This window comes from Trachypithecus francoisi, unplaced genomic scaffold (genome assembly GCF_009764315.1).
Source record: "Trachypithecus francoisi isolate TF-2019V2 unplaced genomic scaffold, Tfra_2.0 Lachesis_group21, whole genome shotgun sequence".
NCBI lineage: Eukaryota > Metazoa > Chordata > Mammalia > Primates > Cercopithecidae > Trachypithecus > Trachypithecus francoisi.
The window spans coordinates 6,399,806-6,419,498 of record NW_022681467.1 but is presented as its reverse complement, the minus strand read 5'-3'; the positions used below and the strand labels follow the sequence as shown (position 1 = coordinate 6,419,498).

The 19,693-nt window shown below is 45.6% G+C and overlaps 1 protein-coding gene across 10 annotated transcripts in view; it reads left to right on the top strand.

The window, feature by feature from the left end:
* Positions 1-19,693, top strand: part of RIN2 (Ras and Rab interactor 2) — a 250,681-nt gene that overhangs the window by 124,078 nt on the left and 106,910 nt on the right. For 6 of the 10 annotated variants that reach the window (XM_033185474.1, XM_033185472.1, XM_033185473.1 and 3 more), the window contains exon 3: positions 8,847-8,939. In XM_033185474.1, the coding sequence (XP_033041365.1) occupies positions 8,883-8,939 (57 nt within the window). In that variant the 5' untranslated portion in view covers positions 8,847-8,882. Of the gene's footprint in view, positions 1-5,517; positions 6,083-8,558; positions 8,637-8,846; positions 8,940-19,693 lie in introns of those variants that run through there. The other 4 variants (XM_033185479.1, XM_033185478.1, XM_033185476.1 and 1 more) reach the window with 4 other exon arrangements.

Here is a 19,693-nt window from a genome sequence, read left to right as displayed (position 1 = left end):
GGCAAAATAGGTGATGGGAGGGGCAGAAGAGGAGGCCTGGCTAGCAAAGGTGGTCTCATCAGGCAGAGGAAACCTCCCAGGTAGCAGCTCTCAGAAAGAAGAGATGGGAAATGATTCTTTCCCACCTTTGATGGTGCCAGCCTCTCAGTTCATCTTTCCTACATCTGGACAGGGGAGGACCTCAGAGGAAACCTGGCTGCATCCCCAGAAAAGACAGCTTTTTAGCTATTCTTAGATTTCCAACCCTTCTGAATAGCCGTCTTGAAAGATGTCAAAGAAGCATATTTTGGGGTGAAATATTTTAGTTTCCTTCAGTTTCAAATCCAGTTTTCAGGCATAAGCACTTACTCTGTGACTCTTAACTCTAGTCTGGGCCATTGTCCACCCCCAGTCCAATCAGCTGAGCGGAGGGCCGGGCAGAATCACACCTGCTACGGATCGGGCACAGGGGTGAGTCCCTTTCACTCACACAGGGCATCTGAGTGAGGAAAGCAGGTCCACAGGCCCTGGTCAACTGGAAGGACCTGCATTTTGCCTGACAGAATCCTCAGAGTGAGCCATCTGGGGCCATGCTGGAAGGATAACTCAGGGTGGCCAGAGAAGCCTGACATCTACATTTGATGTGCAGTGTTCTGATTTTGTAAAGTGGCCAACTGCACCCAATCCTTCGCATATTCCTGGATACAGCATCTCCATGCACGCCGGCCTGATTGCCAGCTGCCACCTTTATATGAGGGCTCTCTTTGGCTACTAGAGCCCATTCTACCCACACAGGGACTTGTTGGAAGTTCCGGTGAACTAAGACCCTCTGGAAGCAGCTCTCAGTCAATGACTCAGGACAGTTGATGAACAAATACCCCAGCTCCCCACTTGCCTCACTTGAGACAATTCGGATGCATGGCTCTCACTGACTCCCAGGGCTCCCCTGAGGGACTAGAGTCCAGCTGCTCACAGTGGTTCCTTGCTTGGTTATGCACCTTGTACTCGTTGCCCTCCCTTCCCTTTGTCACAATCCCATACCCTACAAGTGATACCTGAAGTCACCACTGAGAAACTACCTGGGCATGAATCTCTGTCTTGGGATCTGGAGACAGTTAATTCAAAAACATTTTAAATGCAGGCAGGGCACAATGGTTCACACGTGTTATCCCAGCACTGGGAGGCCAAGGTTGACAGATCACTTGAGGCCAGGAGTTCAAGAGCAGTCTAGCCAACACGGTGAAACCCTGTCTCTTCTATAAATACAAAAATTAGCTGGACATGGTGGTGCACACCTGTAGTCCCAGCTACCTGGGAGGCTGAGGCACAAGAATCACTTGAACCCAGGAGGTAGAAGTTGCAGTGAGCCAAGATGGTGCCACTGCACTCCAGCCTGGGCAACAGAGCAAGACTCTGCCTCAAAATAAATAAATAAATAAATAAATGCATTACTTAATATATTGTGTCTGCAGTGTGGACTCAATCCAAAAGCTGCCAGATTACAACCTCTAATGAAAAATAATCACCTACATAGACTCTTTTACCATCATAGACAGAGAACCTTGGAAAAGAAAGCTCTAAACTCAAGTGCTAACAGGTTGATGAGTAGACCCTGAGGCAATGCCAGAGTGTGTGGCTTCTTTGTCCATGGGACTCTGTGGATTAAGAGCTGAGGTGGCTTATGACACTTCTGCATTGTATTGTATGAAGTTACTGCACGCGTTTGTTGTGTGACCACTGATGACGTGGAGCTTTTCGAGTAAGGAGGTTTGGAAATATTGTTGACCCTTGAACAACATAGGTTTTCAAACTGCACTAGTCCATGTATACACAAATTTTTTCAATAAACACTTCTGGGGGAGATTTGCGCCAATCTGAAAAAACACACGAGTTTTGTAGCCTAGAAATACTGAAAAAAGGCCGGGCGCGGTGGCTGAAGCCTGTAATCCCAGCACTTTGGGAGGCCGAGGCGGGCGGATCACGAGGTCAGGAGATCGAGACCCTCCTGGCTAACACGGTGAAACCCTGTCTCTATTAAAAAATACAAAAAACTAGCCGGGCGAGGTGGCAGGCGTCTGTAGTCCCAGCTACTCGGGAGGCTGAGGCAGGAGAATGGCGTAAACCCGGGAGGCGGAGCTTGCAGTGAGCTGAGATCCGGCCACTGGACTCCAGCCTGGGCGACAGAGAGAGACTCCGTCTCAAAAAAAAAAAGAAATACTGAAAAAATTAAGAAAATGCTAAATATCTTATGAATGCATAACGTATGTGTTAATTGGCTGTTTATGTTATCAGTAAGGCTTCTGATCAATAGTAGGCTCTTTGTAGTTGAGTTTTGGGGAGGTAAAAGTTATACTCAGATTTTTGACAGCTCAGGGGCTCAGAACCCTTACTCCATCCGTTGTTCAAGGGTCAACTGTATATAGACTTTTAAATGACCTTGCGGGTAGCCAAGGGATAGCTACCCCTCTTTCCATGCTCAGTCATATTCCAAGTGAGTAGAGTCCATCAGCCCTGAGGCCTGGGCCACGGGTGCAGGAGAAGTCATCAGTCAAGAGAGGAATAAGGGATGCCTGCAGGGGTGGGGAAGAAGGATGCTACAGGAGGCTAATTCTTAAATGGCCCAAGGGGGAAAACGAGGGCATTGGCTAGGAGATGAGAGAAGTTTCCTACTCCATAAAGGGAGGACTTTTTTTTCCCTCCTGGTCTCACTCTGTTACCAAAGCTGGAGTGCAGTGGAGCGATAATAGCTCCCAGCACCTTTGACCTCCTGGGCTCAGGCAGTCCTCCTGCTTCAGCTTCCCAAGTAGCTGGGACCCTAGGCACGCACCACCATGCCTGGCTCATATTTTTATTATTATTTGTAGAGACAGGGTCTCCCTATGTTGCCTGGGCTGATCTTGAACTCCTGACCTCAAGTGATCCTCCCACCTCAGCCTCCCAAAGTGCTGGGATTACAGGCATGAGCCACCATGTCCAGCCAGAAAAGGAGGACTTTTTAACCAGCAGAGGAGCCACCTGTTGCCCTCGGGTGGCCACATGGCCAGTAGCTACATGGGCACCAGCAGGGCTTCTGTAGTGTGGACATGGTGAGAGTTTCTGAGTTTGTGAACCAGTTTTCCAAGGAAAGAAGGGACGGACTTCCAATGGAATTAGCCCCATTTACAGGCCAGTCCTGTAAGTGGCAGAAATTAGTTTTACCCACCCGGCTCCACAGCACCTTGTTAAAAAAAAAAAAAAAAAAGGTTACTCTCAGCAAAATTGAGGCACTGGATATTGTTCCTAATTCCATTTTTTAAATACTTTTTAATTTTTTATGTTAAAGATAGGGTCTCACTATATTGTCCAGGCTGGTCTCAAACTCCTGGCCTCAAGCAGTCCTTCTGCCTTGGCCTCCTAAAGTGCTTGGGATTATCGGGATACAGGCATGAGCCACAGCACCCGGCCAACAATAGTTTTTAAATAGGATTAGGACCAGGCGTAGTGGTTTACGCCTGTAATCCCAGCACTTTGGGAAGCCAAAGTGGAAGGATTGCTTGAGGCCAGGAGTTTGAGACCAGCCTGGGCAACATAGGGAGGGAGACCTGGTCTCTACAGAATAAAAATAAAAAGATAAGTTGAATGTGGTGGCATACACTGGTAGTCTCAGCTTTCAGGAGACTGAGGCGGGAGAATCACTTTAGCCCAGGAGGTCGAGGTGCAGTGAGCCATGACTGCAGCAATGCACTCCAGCCTGGGCAACAGAGTGAGATCCTGTCTCAAAAACAATAATTAAAATTAAAATTAAAACACTGTTGCTGAGTAAGGGGGCTGGGAATACAGTTCTTTGCATATGACTTCTTTCTTTCTCATAAATTAGCTTCTCTTTTCAATGAAAAGTTTTCATGACCTTCAAACTTAACATTTTTTTTTTTAAATGACTGTTGGGTGAGGGAAAACCTGTGTCAAGCAGTGATCCAAGACACTTTAAAAATTTCTTTTAATTCACATAGTTCGAATTGTCAAGTCCGATCCTGGAATAACATTTTTCTGTCCAACGTGTAAAATATTGGGTAACACAAAGATAATTATGGAAATATTCAGAAAACTTCCCTGGACCCAGACACACAGCCACCTCCACTTCCTCCTACCTCTCTTAGAAAAAAACAAAAAGCATTAAAAGGAGAGATGACCTGTCTCCCTGGGAGCTCATTAAGGGACCAGGCAAAAAAGTGAGATACATTACTTAGATTCGGACTTGACCTGACAGGTCCCCTAGGGCGAGTCACTTCTTCCTATTTCGGTCAATTTGACTGTAAAATAATTACAGTAACGAGGTCTTGTTTACTGAGACTGAAGTCAGTGCTGCCTCGCCTCATTCAACAGCTAGAAAGAGAAACTGAAGGTTGTGATTAGAAAGCTTCTGTAGCCAACCTCAGACAGTGCGGATTCGAGAATCCAGGACTTGAGTACACTAAGTGTCTTTTAAGTCAGACCTGTGAGTAGTGGAATCCAATATAATTGCTTTTGCTGCTTCTCTTGTGGGTTTGCACTTATAACCTAAAGTACATAAAATAGGATAAAATAGAAAGCTGGGGTGGGGGCAAGGGGAGAAGAGATTGGGCTGATGTTGGTCAAAGGATACAAACTTTCGGTTCAGAAGGAGGAATAAGTCCAAGAGCTGTATTGTGCAACACGGTGACTGTAGTCAAAACCAATGTATTGCATATTTGAAAATTGCGGCCGGGCGCAGTGGCTCATGCCTATAATCCCAGCACTTTGGGAGGCCAAGGCAGGCAGATCACTTGAGGTCAGGAGTTCAAGACCAGCCTGACCAACATGGTAAAACCTCATATCTACCAAAAAATACAAAAATTAGCCAGGCATGATGGTGCACGCCTGTAATCCTGGCTACTTGGGAGGCTGAGGCAGGAGAATCCCTTGAACCCTGGAGGTGGAAGGTGCAGTGAGCTGAGATCATGCCACTGCACTGCAGCCTGGGCAACAAAGTAAGACCCTGTCCCCCACCCCCTCCCAAAAAAAAGTAAAAAGAAAAGAAAAGAAAATTTTCAAAGAGAGGAGATTTTAAGTGCACAAATGCACTCAGGACAAGTAAAAATCATATGAGGTAATACATATGTTAATTAGCTTCACTTAGCCATTCTGCAGTATGTATACCTATGTATTTCAAGATGTCATGCTGTATACCATAAATATATACAATTTTTACTGGTCAACTAATAAAATCCTTGACTCAAAATAGGAACGTTACTTTGGACTAAAGAAATTAAGAGAAGAAAAGAGGAGCGGAAGAGATGGGATGGGAAGGGTGGAGAAGGGAGAGTAGAGGTGGGCGGGGAAGGGGCGAGAGGGGAGGGACGAGGAGGGAACAGTCCTGTCCTTAATGCTTCTCAAGCTCTCTATCTTGCCAAGATCTGGCCTGTGGCCCAGCACAGCAAAAACTGGAAAAGTGCCAGTGACTCAACCCAGTTCCATTGATCAGTGAGCTGGAAATCGGGGACTCTGTGTTTCAACCCCAGTCGGCCAGCCCACAGCCAGGGTCCAGGTGGCGGCCTCAGCTCCTGGCCTCAGTGGCTGTCGGTAGAATGGGTTGGAGAACCAGCCTCCAGCGGTCTCACATAGCAAGCAGGCAGCGCAGCCTGGAGCCCAGCCAGGGGACACAGGAATCCTTTCTGTTTTTTAAGGACAGACTTTGCTTTACCACAGCGGTCGCTCTTGGGGCCACACGGAAAGCCACCACTAAGTTTACTATAAAGTGACAGAGGCTGGTGTCTCTGGGAGAATGAGGAATAGTCACTTCCTGCCTTTGTCTATTAGCGCCGACCAAAGCGACCAGCTCCGTTTACATTCTTTCAGTGGTGTTGTTGAAAAGGCTTGGCAGCTCCCAAATGTTTGCAGTGTCCTTAGTCCTATGAGGGCTGCCTTCTTCTTCTCTCTCTCTCTCTTTTTTTTTTTTTGCTAGCTTTTAGCTAGTATCTGGAAAGATCTACCAGACGTGTTGGACTCATTTTCTCAAGAATCCACTTTACCCTTCAGGGAAGCCAGGAAAAGAACACGCTTCCAACCGGTACAAGTCTGGAGGAGTTTCACAGCCTCTCAAACTACGGTACCCTTTTTGTTTCTTAGTCCAGCCTGTTACTGGGGTGGTTTTAGGAAGAAGCTGCTGGGGTGACATCTGTGGGGAGGCATGGGGAACCTCAGGTGAAAAGAAGTTATTGTTTTAAATTGTATTAAATTGCTGGCAATATTGAGTCAAGGTGTCTAAGGTTATGGTTTGGGGAAGAAAACTATAGCTAACTATAGCTACTATGGAAAGATCTTAAACCAGAACTTCTTTGGGGCCCTTAAGAACTTTTCTTTTTTTTTGAGACAGAGTGTTGCCCTGTCGCCTAGGCTGAAGTGCAGTGGTGTGATCATGGCTCACTGTAGCCTCAACCTCCTGGGCTCAAGTGATCCTCCCTCCTGAGTAGCTGGGGCTACAGGAGCATGCCACCACGCCCATCTAATTTTTTTTTTTTAATTTTTTGTAGAGACAAGGTCTCGCTGTGTTGCCCAGACTAGTCTCAAACTCGTGGGTTCAAGTGATTCTCCCACCTTGGCTTCCCAAAATGCTGGTCATGAGCCACTGCACAGACAAAGAACTTTATTTTTCTGACCAAGAACTTTATTTTTAAAAATAATAAAAGCTATATACTGTCTGCTTGAACTGTTGGATGGGCCCCAGCATTTAATCCTGTGGGAGGTACGTGCTGCTGCACCTGGTGGTGTGTTCCTGTCACCTGCTCTCATTTCCCTCTTGGAGCAGCTTATGAAGGAGAGATGCCACCTGCATCTTTTGAAATGTGATGGATCTGCCTGCCCTGAGCAGAATCCAAACTGGATGGTGAATTGAGAACTGCTGGAGGTGAAAGTGTGCACATGCAGTTTTCAGGCAGCTAATTAAAATAAACTAGTACACTTCTGGAACTTAAACTGCTCCAATGCTATAGGCAAAATTCCCTGCCTGCCATGGCTCATCAGAAAGAGTTTGTATATGGAAAACTTCAGAAGAGAACAAAGAAACTTAAGTCTGGATGAGGAATGAAGTCTTGGCTGTCTTTTAGCAATTCCTGAACTGCCAGGTGACATCAAATCCCCCGCCGAAAAAAAGTCTGAAATAAAAAGAATTCCAGACATTAGTCCTGGTTTAAAGCAGGGTATGCTTTTTTATTTGTGTGCTTCTGGGTCTAAACAGGTCATGGTTTGCTCCCCAAGGTGACAGTGTGGCTCCATTCCGCCCCTAGTTCTGAACACGGCACTGTGATTTCTTTCTGGAGTCGCTCCAACCTGTGGCCTTTGCTAATGAGTGATGAACCCCGAACCTGAACTTCTAGAGTCAGCAAATCACACACTGCCTTCTCAGGAGGTTTCTGGAACGTTGGACTTCATCCCAGCAGGATCACAAGTGGAAAGAAACACAGGGAAGACACCGTCGAATCTTTAAAGTGGCCACAGCACAGAGCAATGACACAAAGAGACGATGGTTCTGGAAGGAGGGGTGGGATGCTCTGTGTCATTCTTGTTTTCTAGATGGGATTCCGTGCAGGGGTCATCACAACTCACTGTGAGTGCAAGCAGGGGGCAAATCATGGGGCCGAAAAACAAACCTCTCTGCAAAGATCCTTGCTCACTCACTCATATGCACTTCTCAGCTATAAATTCATGCTTTTCCACTTGTTGAAACATCCCTAAACGTCGCCCTCAATGTCCTGTTTGTGTCGCTGGCTCTCTGCCACTCAGCTAATAATGAAACAGCCTCAGTGAACCTGCAGCAGCAGCTGCCTTCGCTTCGGTGCCTACCCATCCCTGCAGCTGAACCACTTTAAATATTCCTTGATGGTGCAAGAGACAGTCTCACTATTTCCTTCACTGGCCCTCCTCTGTGTCCGTCACGGTTGGCATGAGTTACATCCTGTGCATGTTATGGCGAGAAGGGATGAATGAGGAAAGACAGGGTGGTTTTATACTTGATCCTGGGACAGTCACTGGGTAAGGAAGGGTTTGGGGGTGCTCCCTTTAATGCACAAAGGCCTGAGCCAGGTCAGCTGGCAGAGGTGTGTATATGTTTAACTTAGAACTGAATGTGAAAGGCTTTGTGGCCCAAAGGGAAGAATTATTGGGGTCTGATGCCCTAGCAGGGGAAATTCCAAGCCCAAAAAGCCGCAGTTGGAATTCAGAACCGTGTGTTACCCTGCCTCTAAGTTTTCCTCTACATTCAACTCCTCTTTTTTGGATGATTATGAAGCTGTTTACATGTTGTCCTCTTCCGTGAAGTGATCCCTATAAACAGTGACAAGATTTTATCCAAATATTTCTGATTTCTAAGGGAAAAATCGAGCAATTACTTCCCAGTGCCCTTCTGTTGACCTTGCCTGGGGGAGAGGCCTGCAGAACTAAGGATGACCTCACCCCCTTCCAGCAGGATTTCCTGGGATGTACAGAACCTCCTTCTTCAGCTGTCCCTCTGTGATCAGCCACAGTCAATCTATAAGCTTTCAGAGCAGATGACGGGCACATCTAATATTGGTTCCATTCACATTTCAGCGTGAGGTCAAACACAAAGTAATCATTATGCTTCCTGGAGTCCCAAGGACCTTGTACGTCAGCGGCAGCGGTGGGAGGTGGGCTGGCGAGGTGGGGCCGTCTAGGAACTGTGCTGGTGGGGACAGGAAATTGGGCTGAAGGGAGATGTAAGGGCTTGGTGAGAAATAAATGGCACTGTGTTGTTGACGGAAAAAGATCTTGGCAGGACTGTTGTTGTGAGTGTTCTGTGGCTTAGAAAGGAATTTCCTACAGGCTGGACTAACCATTAAAAATGTCTCTACCTTCAGGAGTCCCCGGCGTACAGTGGAGCCCCGCTGGGGGAAATGTCAGCTTGGACCATGGACGCCCGCGGTCTGGACAAGCGAGGAAGTTTCTTTAAGGTAAAAGGAAGCCTTGATTGGGATCCCAAATCGTCGGCTTGCTGCCTTAGCCTGGGAGCTGCAGTGCTCCGTGGAGCTGCTGAGGGAAGTCTGCTCTCTCAGCCAGCGCCGGCTAAGGGAGCTTGCCTGAGCCCGGCCGCTGATTGTTACCAGGGCTTATAACAGGTTGCGGGGTCTGTGATTTAGTGCTTTCACACAGGCAGAGGACTTGGGCACGGAGAGGGGCTGCGCTGCGCAAGACGGATGAGGCTGTCTTTATTTGAGAGCTGCTCAGTTTGTCCTTTTCCAGCTGCAGGGTTTTATGGTGGACGCTGGACTTTGCTTTCCAGTGAATCAGTGCTGTCGTCCATGTGTTCTCTCCTTGGCTTGTTTGTATGAATCACTGAAGGGCTCCAAAACAAAAACAAAAACAAAAACAGCTTCCTGGGTCTCACCTTAGAATGATGAAATATTATTTTCTGGAATATTTTATCAAACATCCCCAAAGGCTTCCTATGATAACGAGCAAGCATGATTACAACTGTCTAATTCTTCTGTGTTCATGTTGATGTTAATGGGACTAAATTACCTTGTGAGCTTAATGACATAAGATTTTAAATGGGTGTTTTATGTACTCTGTGTGTGTGTATTTAATGAAGACTTGGTGGTCGCTTCTAATTTACACTTGGGAATCAATTCCCCTCTTGTGGCTTTTTGCTTTGTTTCCTTTCATTCGCCCTCGAATTAAGGCATCCTGAGTATAGAAAATTTTGAAAATACAGAATTATGTTTAAAAAGGTAGAAAAATGGAAGTAAAATATGCACTTGAAATCTGGCATAGGCAGGTGTTCCAACACCAGGTCTTGTCCCCAGAGGAGGAAGATGGAGGAGATTTTATTACTGAGGACAAGTAACTATGTTTAACAATTAACCAACCTTTATGGGATGGAAGTATCTATTAACATTTATTTGTATGTTTCCTGTTTCCAAGAGACCTAAACTGATATATTGTGTCAACTGTTGACTCTACAAAAAAAGTCCATCAGAAGAACCTGCTGATAAAGCAAAGTTCATGAGATTTACTGAAATAAGGAAGAACATCACCAGGACACAGTCTTATTCATGCCTAAGCCAGGGGAGATTAAGAGGCAGATTTATAGGATTCGGGGATCTAGGTCCAAGTCCTTCAAGCTGCATTTTTCAAGGTGGAGAACTAATTTGATTTCAGTGACATCTATGTCACAATAGCTTGGGATTGGTGGATACAGCAAGACTAGGATATTGAAGTGGCTCTTGACAAGTAAACCCTTGTTTGATAAGTGAGTTGTTTTCCCAGGTGAACAAAATTGTTTGCCAGGACAAATTATTGTGTAGACATTTCCTGCAGCAAACAGTGAAGTTATTTATTGGTTTACAGCCTTAATTTTCTGGGCAAGAAGATCCTGGAAGAAAGAGTTAAGTTATGTTGACACAGATGGTCTCAATTATCAATCCTAATAGTTAAGCTTTGCAGACAATCTCAATTCTCAAGTGATTTACTCAGTTTTGATCAAACCTGTATAACCTCCACCCACAGGAGGCAGATGAGAGCAAGGAGCTCCTCAAGTCCCCTGTAGATCAAGAGCTAAGCCCACCAGATTGCCCAATTGTCATCCTCCAGGTTCCTGGGTTGCATCTGATGCTGAGATATTTATTTTCCCCTGTTAAGAGGGATGATCCAAAACCTCTCCTTAACCCAAAGCACTGTCTAGATCAGCCTAAATATTGGCTAGTCCATAATTACCACCTTATGATGGTCAGGAAGCACAGTGGAGCTGTATCTTACGTAGCAGTTAAATTTTAAAGTCAAGGCAAAAGAAGAAAATGGAGGTCAGCCACGGTGGTTCACGCCTATAATCCCAGCACTTTGGGAGGCCGAGGTGGGCGGATCACTTGAGGTCAGGAGCTTGAGACTAGCCTGGCCAACATGGCGAAACCTTGTCTCTACTAAAAATACAAAACTTAGCTGGGTGTGGTGGCCTGCACCTGTAATCCCAGCTACTTAGGAGGCTGAGGCAGGAGAATCGTTTGAACCTGGGAGGCGGAGGTTGCAGTGAGCCAAGATCACACCACTGCACTCCAGCCTGGGCGACAGAGCAAGACTCCATCTATAAACAAACAAACAAACAAAAAGGGCTGGGTGCGGTGGCTCACGCCTGTAATCCCAGCACTTTGGGAGGACGAAGTGGGAGGATCATGAGGTCAGAAGATAGAGACCATCCTGGCTAATACGGTGAAGCCTCTTCTCTACTAAAAATACAAAACATTGGCCGGGCGCGGTGGCTCAAGCCTGTAATCCCAGCACTCTGGGAGGCCGAGACGGGCGGATCACGAGGTCAGGAGATCGAGACCATCTCTGGCTAACACGGTGAAACCCCGTCTCTACTAAAAATACAAAAAGCTAGCCGGGCGAGGTGGCGGCGCCTGTAGTCCCAGCTACTCGGGAGGCTGAGGCAGGAGAATGGCGTGAACCCGGGAGGCGGAGCTTGCAGTGAGCTGAGATCTGGCCACTGCACTCCAGCCTGGGTGACAGAGCGAGACTCCGTCTCAAAAAAAAAAAAAAAAATACAAAACATTAGCCAGGCGTGGTGGTGGGCGCCTGTAGTCCCAGCTACTCCGGAGGCTGAGGCAGGAGAATGGCGTGAACCCGGGAGGCGGAGCTTGCAGTGAGACAAGATCGCACCCCTGCACTCCAGCCTGGGCGACAGAGCGAGACTCATCTCAAAAAAAAAGAAGAAGAAGAAGAAGAAGAAAATGGAGTACAAAGTTGCCTTTGAACATTTCTTAGGAAGTTGCCCTGTGGGGCCCAATGTACCACCTATCATCAAGTCCACTGTAGCCAGTTTTTCCTGCAGTTCTAAGAAAATCACATTTGTTTTTATTTGAGTTTTCAGTGGGACAGCAGTTAAGTCATTGACTTGTATTTCTGGGCTATGCTGTAGGAAAGAACCAATCAGGTGAGAGGTGAGAGGCCTGCCTGACCCCGCCAAGGGTGAGACCTGTCATGTAACCTCTCCTGGGTCAAATACCCATGAAAATACTGGCAAAGGCGCCTGCACTATTTAACTGGTCTGTAATTTTGTGTTTTTGGCAGAGTTTAAATTGTTTAATTTATTTAAGTCAGATGCTCCATGTAAATGATATAGTTACTTTATACTTCTTTCTTTCTTGGAACTCCTGGGCTCAGGGAGTCCTCCCACCCTGGCCTCCCAAAGTGCTGGGATTATAGGCCTCAGCCATCACACCCACCTCCTTCCTCTTCCTTCTAGACATGGTTATTCTTTGCTGTGACTATTCCGTGATTAGTCACCAGCATTCACATGTAATTATCTGTGAGGAGTAGTAAACTGCCCTTTGGATATTCAGTGCTGAGTGTTTGCAGGTTCATTTGTAACGAGCTGGAGGGGAGTTCCGTGCTGAGATGGGTTGTCACCCAGTGGGCACCTTCTGGGACCCACTGGCCCTGCTCTGAGTCACCATGCTTTATTTTAGTTCTCACCTGTTAAGCACCCATGAGTAGCCAAGCTTTGTACGTGGCCAGGGAGAGAAAAAGCAGAAGCGGCCCCTAACCTCAAGGAGCTTTCAGTCTGGTAGCAAATGAAGATATTAATCAAATAATCACAGCACCAGACACATAATTATAAATCGTTTTTTAAAAATGCTTCATGGGAGATGTAAAAGGAGTGCTGAGAGTATATAACTAATCTGGGGTTGCAGAGAAATCTTTCCTGAGGAAGCGGCCTTTGACTTGAGAGCTGAGGTTGACATTATACCATTTAGGAAGGTGGTTGGAGCTAAGTTTTGGAGTGACTCTTGATGCTATTACAACGCACTTCTCAGCAGACACCAGTGATGCCCTACAACTGGAGAGGATGCTTTCATAAAGCGTGAGGTTTCCTGGTCACATTCTTGGCTCACAGCTGAATTCCACATGAGTATTATACCTCTCTTGGCTATTAGTGCTCGTGTGACTTTGTGTAAAGCACAGATGATTGGAAGGCAACCATTGGACCTCTTTTTCATAATTGTCCTCCCCATCCAGTTTGTGTTTCTAAACCAGAGTTGCTAACTACTAGTAGCGAGCCTTGATTTGTGGTTTCCCATCTGTCCTGGCTCATGGACATGACTCAGATAGGCTGGAGGACATGAGGTGTGTGGATAACACACAGATTATGTGAGCATTCTGGGATCACTGAGATGCCCCGTGGTTACTGTGGAATCGCATCCTGGAAGCTCCAGCCACATCCATCCTATGCAGATCAACCCATTTTCCAGTCACTCATAGCACCATTGTTAATTTTCCACAACCATCTGGGAAAAATAGTATCTTCCTGCTCCACAAAACACATGTCATGGCCGGGTGCCATGGCTCACGCCTGTAAATTGTAGCATTTTGGGAGGCCAAGGCAGGCAGATCACTTGAGGTCAGGCGTTTGAGACCAGCCTGGACAACATGGTGAAACCCTGTCTCTACTAAAAATACGAAAACTAGCCAAGTGTGGTGATGGGCGCCTGTAATCCCAGCTACTCAGGAGGCTGAGGCAGGAGAATGGCTTGAACCCAGGAGATGGAGGTTGCACTGAGCCAAGATGGTGCCACCGCACTCCAGCCTGGGCAACAGAGCAAGACTATGTCTCAAAAAACAACAAAAACAACAACAAAACACATGGTAGGGGAGAAGGGGTAACACCCTGGACATGGTAGCCAAAGTGACCTGCTTTTAAGTAATAAATGTGAACACCTACTGCTGTCAGATTTCAAAGGTATATTGAACGAAAGAGTTTGTATAAGAAAGATGTCATCTAGGCTGGGAAAGCTATTGGTAGTCTTGAATTAGGGGCAGAGATGCTCAAAGTTATCTTTGATCCCCCCTTTCCCTGAATCCCATAGCTTCCCCCAAGCCACCCCCACTCCCCTTACCATCCAGGCTCCCAATGCTGGCAAATCCTCCTCTTTAAATTTTTTAATTTTTATTTTTAAATAACTTCTCTATTTAAAAAAATAGAGATGGGTTCTCTGTGTTGCCCAGGCTGGTCTCAAACTCCTAGCTTCAAGCAATCATCCTGCCTTGGCCTCCCAAAGCCCTGGGATTACAGGCATGAGCCACCACCCCTGGCCCAAATCCTCTTCATTTCTCCAAAGTCCTTGCCTTTCTTTCCTGTCCTATATCCACTTTCCTGTCCTATATCCACCTTTCCTGTCCTATATCCTGTCCTTGCCCTTCTTTCCTGTCCTATATCCACTTGGCTATTAGTGCTCATGTGACTTTGTGTAAAGCATAAATAATTGGAAGGCAATCATTGGACCTCTTTTTTGTCATTATCCTCCCCATCCAGTTTGGGTTCTCATTCTTTCATTTGGTTCTCATTCTTCCATTGTGGGCATGGTAAATGATGCCTATAATCCACCCACACCAACACTGTACAAGTTTCTACTGATCCATGTCACCTGCTTGAAGACCCTGGCTCCTTGCTGGCACAGGACCAAGTCTGAACCCTTTACCTTGACGTTCAAAGATTTTCAGACTGTGCTTCCACTTTCCCTGAACTCTTCCTCCACCGGTCCTGCGTCTGCAACATCGTGAGTCTCTCCTGGGGTCCAAATCCACCAATCCCGGCCTCCAGCCTTGCTACCACTCCCTCCGTTACCACTTCCCACCGTCAGCCTCCTAACCACCCTTCCAGGCCTTAGACCCACTTTATCCACTGACAACAGAGCTCATACGGGCTGAGCTGGTATCTTCCTTCAGTTTTGTCTGAAGATCAAACTGTGGGGAAAATGTTATGTATGAAGGTCTAGCTGTGGTCTCAATGCAGTGCCAGGAAATAAACTTCAATTCATATATCTGCCATAAGGGATTTGTTCTTTCCTTTTGTCATCATGGCCCTGATCTTGAGAGGGATCCTCTTACAGCAAAGAATGGTGCCAGAAGAGAACCAGTGTGAACTGTCTGGTCAACAGTTCTAGTTTCTTACCAGCATACCTTGGGACTTCCTGAGCAAGCCTGCTCTCACCAGCCTCGAGTGTGTAGAGTACCCCCTTTCTAAGTGGCTGCCTTCTAACCTCCCTTGGCCTCTGGGACAGGGTGAGAGTTGTTCTTACTAGACCAAGAAGAAAATGTGTTTTAGCTTACAGGGATCCTACTGTCCCGGGCCTCAGAACCATTCATGCTGCAGAAGTGTCCCTGAACCTAGGTTCACAAACCAACTGGGGTCATTCAAGGGCCCAGCCCAGCAGCAGAGGCCCGACGTGAGAGGCCCTCTTTGGTCATGTCTCACAGGTTGGATAAGAAGGTGCATCATGATTGTGTTTCAGAAACAGAAAACCTGTCATTATATTTCAGAGAATAGCAGAAGAGCTCTCTGACACCACAAAGACTAGAACTGCGACTAGCTTTGAAGAAAACACATTGCTGAAATCTGGCTATACCAAATAGGTGGACCAGCGGGTGATGATTCACTGAACCTCAGATGAGTTCCCTTAACTATTGGTCTCTTCTTGGCATTTGAAAAAGTATTCAATTTTCAAAAATTCTGTCTGCCAAGCAAAATTTTTCAGTCATCCAGAACTGATACAACTGCACATCTCAGGCCTCTGGGATTCCCAGCAATGGAGTTTTCAGATTTTTTATTTCCAGATAAGTGGAAATTCATTCATCTGCATGCACAATAACAATGTACTATGGACAGAGATTGCAGAGGCATGAAAAATAATGGATAGAATCAAAAACCACATTTTAGTAATTTCTTTCTTTCTTTTGTCTTTTTTTTTTTTTTTTGAGATAAAGTCTTGCTCTGTTGCCCAGGCTGGAGTGCAATGACATGATCTCGACTCACTGCAGCCTCGGCTCCCAGGTTCAAGCGATTCTCCTGCCTCAGCCTCTTGAGTGACTGGGATTACAGGCATGCGCCACCACAACCAGCTAATTTTTTGTAATTTTAAGAGGACGGGGTTTCTTCATGTTGGCCAGACTGGCCTCTAACTCCTGCTAGTCAGTAATTTCATTGAGCAAATCCTTACATGGGTCTCTGGGTGCTCAAAAGCCGTAGAGATGAATGTTGCCCCTTGGCCTCCCAGCAGATCCCCTGGACTGTGAGTAGACAGAACGTCACCTGCCCACTGTCCAGTGAGTCCACATCCCCACAGTGTATCAGCCCACAGGTCTGTCAGCACCTGGCAGTGGAAACAGCAGGGTGAGGAGAGATTTAGTCACAGCGATTGGCACAGTGACAATTTATTCATAAGAGTATTGCAAAGTGTGCCTCACACCTGTATGTGGATGTGTCTTTTGTTCTCCCTAAATAAATTCTTCAAAGACACTGACACCTGCATCACCACTGTCCCATAGAAAACAATGTAAGCCACAGATGTAATTTTAAGTGATCTAGTTGTCACATTTTAAACTTTAAAAGGAAAACAAGTAGAATTAATTTTTTTTTTTTTTTTTTGAGGCAGAGTCTCGCTCTGTCGCCCAGGCTGGAGTGCAGTGGCCGGATCTCAGCTCACTGCAAGCTCCGCCTCCCGGGTTTACACCATTCTTCTGCCTCAGCCTCCCGAGTAGCTGGGACTACAGGCACCCGCCACCTCGCCCGGCTAGTTTTTTTTGTATTTTTAGTAGAGACAGGGTTTCACCATGTTAGCCAGGATGGTCTCGATCTCCTGACCTCGTGATCCGCCCGTCTCGGCCTCCCAAAGTGCTGGGATTACAGGCTTGAGCCACCGCGCCCGGCCACAAGTAGAATTAATTTTAATAATATATTTTACTTGACCTAGTATATCTAAAATATCATCATGTCAACAAATGATAGATATAAAAAAGTATTAATCAGATGTTTTACATTCTTTTTTTACCACTTTTATATTGACAAAATTGGTATATATTTATTTTGTATGTGTTATTTGAAAACATGTATTATTGCATGTCTTTGAAACCGTGTGTATTTTACACTCAGCATGTCTCAATTCAGACCAGCTACATTTTGTTGTTGTTGTTGTTGTTGTTATTGTTTTTGAGACAGAGTCTCTCTCTGTCGCCCAGACTGGAGTACAGTGACACAATCTCTGCTCACTACAACCTCTGCCCCCTGGGTTCAGGTGATTCTCCTGCCTCAGCCTCCTGAGTAGCTGGGATTACAGATGAACTGCCACCATGCCCGGCTAACTTGTTTTGTATTTTTAGTAGAGACGGGGTTCCACCATGTTGGCAGGCTGCTCTTTAACTCCTGACGTCAAGTGGTGTTCCTGCCTCAGCCTCCCAAAGTGCTGGGATTACAGGTGTGAGTCATCACACCCAGCCAGACCAGCTACATTTTTAAGTGTTCAGTATCCACATGTGGCCAGCAGCCGCCAGACTGGACAGCAAAGGTTTAGCTGGTCTAAATCCCTTCCTTTTACAGATGGGGAAACTGAGGCCTAGTTTAGGATACAGCAGGGATGGGAGTCAGACCTGGTCTGACTTGCCCTGTGGCTTCCTGGCCCCACATGACCTCCTGCTTTGGTTCTTCTGTGACTGTCTTCCCCCTTTACCAGCTCCCCCTCCCAGAAAACTCCTTCTGGAGAGGTCATAGGAATGGTGGTTTCTCTCTGCAGGAGCTGTTGGCTTTTTTTTTTTTTGAGTTGGAATCTCACTCTGTTGCCCCGGCTGGAGGGCTGTGGTATGAACATAGCTCACTGCAGCCTGGAACTCCTGGGCTGAAGCTACCTTCCCCCATCAGCCTCCCAAGTAGCCAGGACTACAGGTGCATACCACCAGCCTGGCAACTTTTATTTTAGTTTTTATAGAGACAGGGTCTCACATTTTTGCCCAGTCTGGTCTTGAACTCTTGGACTCAAGTGACCCTCGTTCTTCAGCCTCCCAAAGTGCTGGGATTACAGGCATGAGCTTCGGTGCCCAGCCTGTTGGCTATTTTTGGATGCACACACATGCCTCTCACCATTTATTCCAAACATTTCCAGGACTCAAGTCAGTGCCCCAAGGCATGACTTTCTAGGAATGCTATGAGCTTATTGAACAGAAATTCCTCTTCATGTTTTCAAAAGCAATGGGTCTCATGGTTTCATAAATGGTTTTTCCAGTATATTGTGGCCATTCATTTCTGATGCTAACAGCATATGTCATTCCAACATATGCTTATCTTCACCAGGGGACTTCGTTGTTTAAAAATCAGGAGTGAAGTAGATTGCCCAGGTTCCTCTCAATGACATATTTCTCTAGGCTTCCTTGTAGCTCCAAGTTTCATAATTAGAAGGATACGAAGAAGGAAAATATAGTTTTGAAGGACTATGTGTCAATGTAAAATTTTCAAAAAGTTAAAATATGACTCTCATACAATATAGAATGAACACCTGCCAAAGCTTTATCTCACCCATTTATGAGGAAACCAGTAAATAGTAAAGCTGGTTCAAAAAATGCTTTGACAAGTGATGTATTTGTAGTCAACTTAGAAAGGCAGTCTGTGATAAGTTTGCTGAGTTAAAATCAAAACTGCTAACATCCTACAAGACAGTAAAACTAACCTTTAGTGTTCTCCCTTCAGAACAGAAATCTGTAGGCTGGTATATAACCTCACTGTGTCTGGCCTTTTCATTAATAGCACATAAATCAAACACAGATACATTCCTCTAGACAATTAACTAATTCATAGATAAACTTGTTAAATCATGTGCTAGTGTGGCAATGAAAGGACAAACTCAAATAAACAAAAAGGCCCTTTCATCTAGAAGTTTTAAAACCCTCTAATAAACAACTCTGGGGTGAAAGCAGAAATACAAACTGGAATTATGGAAAAAAAGATACAAAATGATAATCAGAACACTACCTATCAGAATCAATGGTATACATTTAAAGCAGCAATCAGAGGAAAATTCATAGCACTAAACACTTTTTATCAGAAAAAACATGCCCCACCTTTTTAGATCTATTTCAAGTCTTAGTGTTTCTTAATAATTACTGCTGAAATGGTTTATTCCCAGCTACTTCTATTATGCCTCTTCTTTCCTTGTTCCCAAATATCCCTAACCAAGGATTTTTGCCTTAAAAAATCAAATGTCTTCAATGAGGTTGAAGAACTATGAGAAAGCTGATTCAATGTTTATTGACTTAAATACTGGTAGAGGATTCCTGGGCTCTTTTTCATGGTGTAAAATCCTTACAGTGATGTTCTGGGTGTTGCTTTAATCCCTGAACTCAGATGTGTACATATATATGTCCACTGATCTGAGGTAAATTGGATGGAGAATAATTTCCCAGCATAACAATCTTTCAAATGTCTTTATGGTGGTACGTAGAAAACCATTTCCACAACATAATCTGAACCTATACTATCTATTGCTGTGTAACTAATTACCTCAAATCTTAGTGACTTCAAACAGCAAACATTCATACCTCACAGTTTCTGTGGGTCAGAGATCTGAATGCAGTTTAGCTGAGAGCCTCAAGCTCAAGGTCACTATGAGATTTGGGAGGAGTTGGTGGCCAGGGTCATGGTCTCATCTGAAGGCTTGACCGGTGAGGAATCCACTTACAAACTAATTTGGCAGGTCTCGGTCCATTGTCACATGGTTCTCTCCACAGGGGTGACCTCAGAACATGGCAGATGACTTCCTCACAGGGCAAATTAAATAGGAGAGAGCAAGAGAGATGGAAGTCACAGTCTTGAAGTGGTACCCCATCACTTCTGCTATATTCTATGCATTAGAAGCCAGTCAATAAGTCTAGCCTCAGGAGCAATTACTCA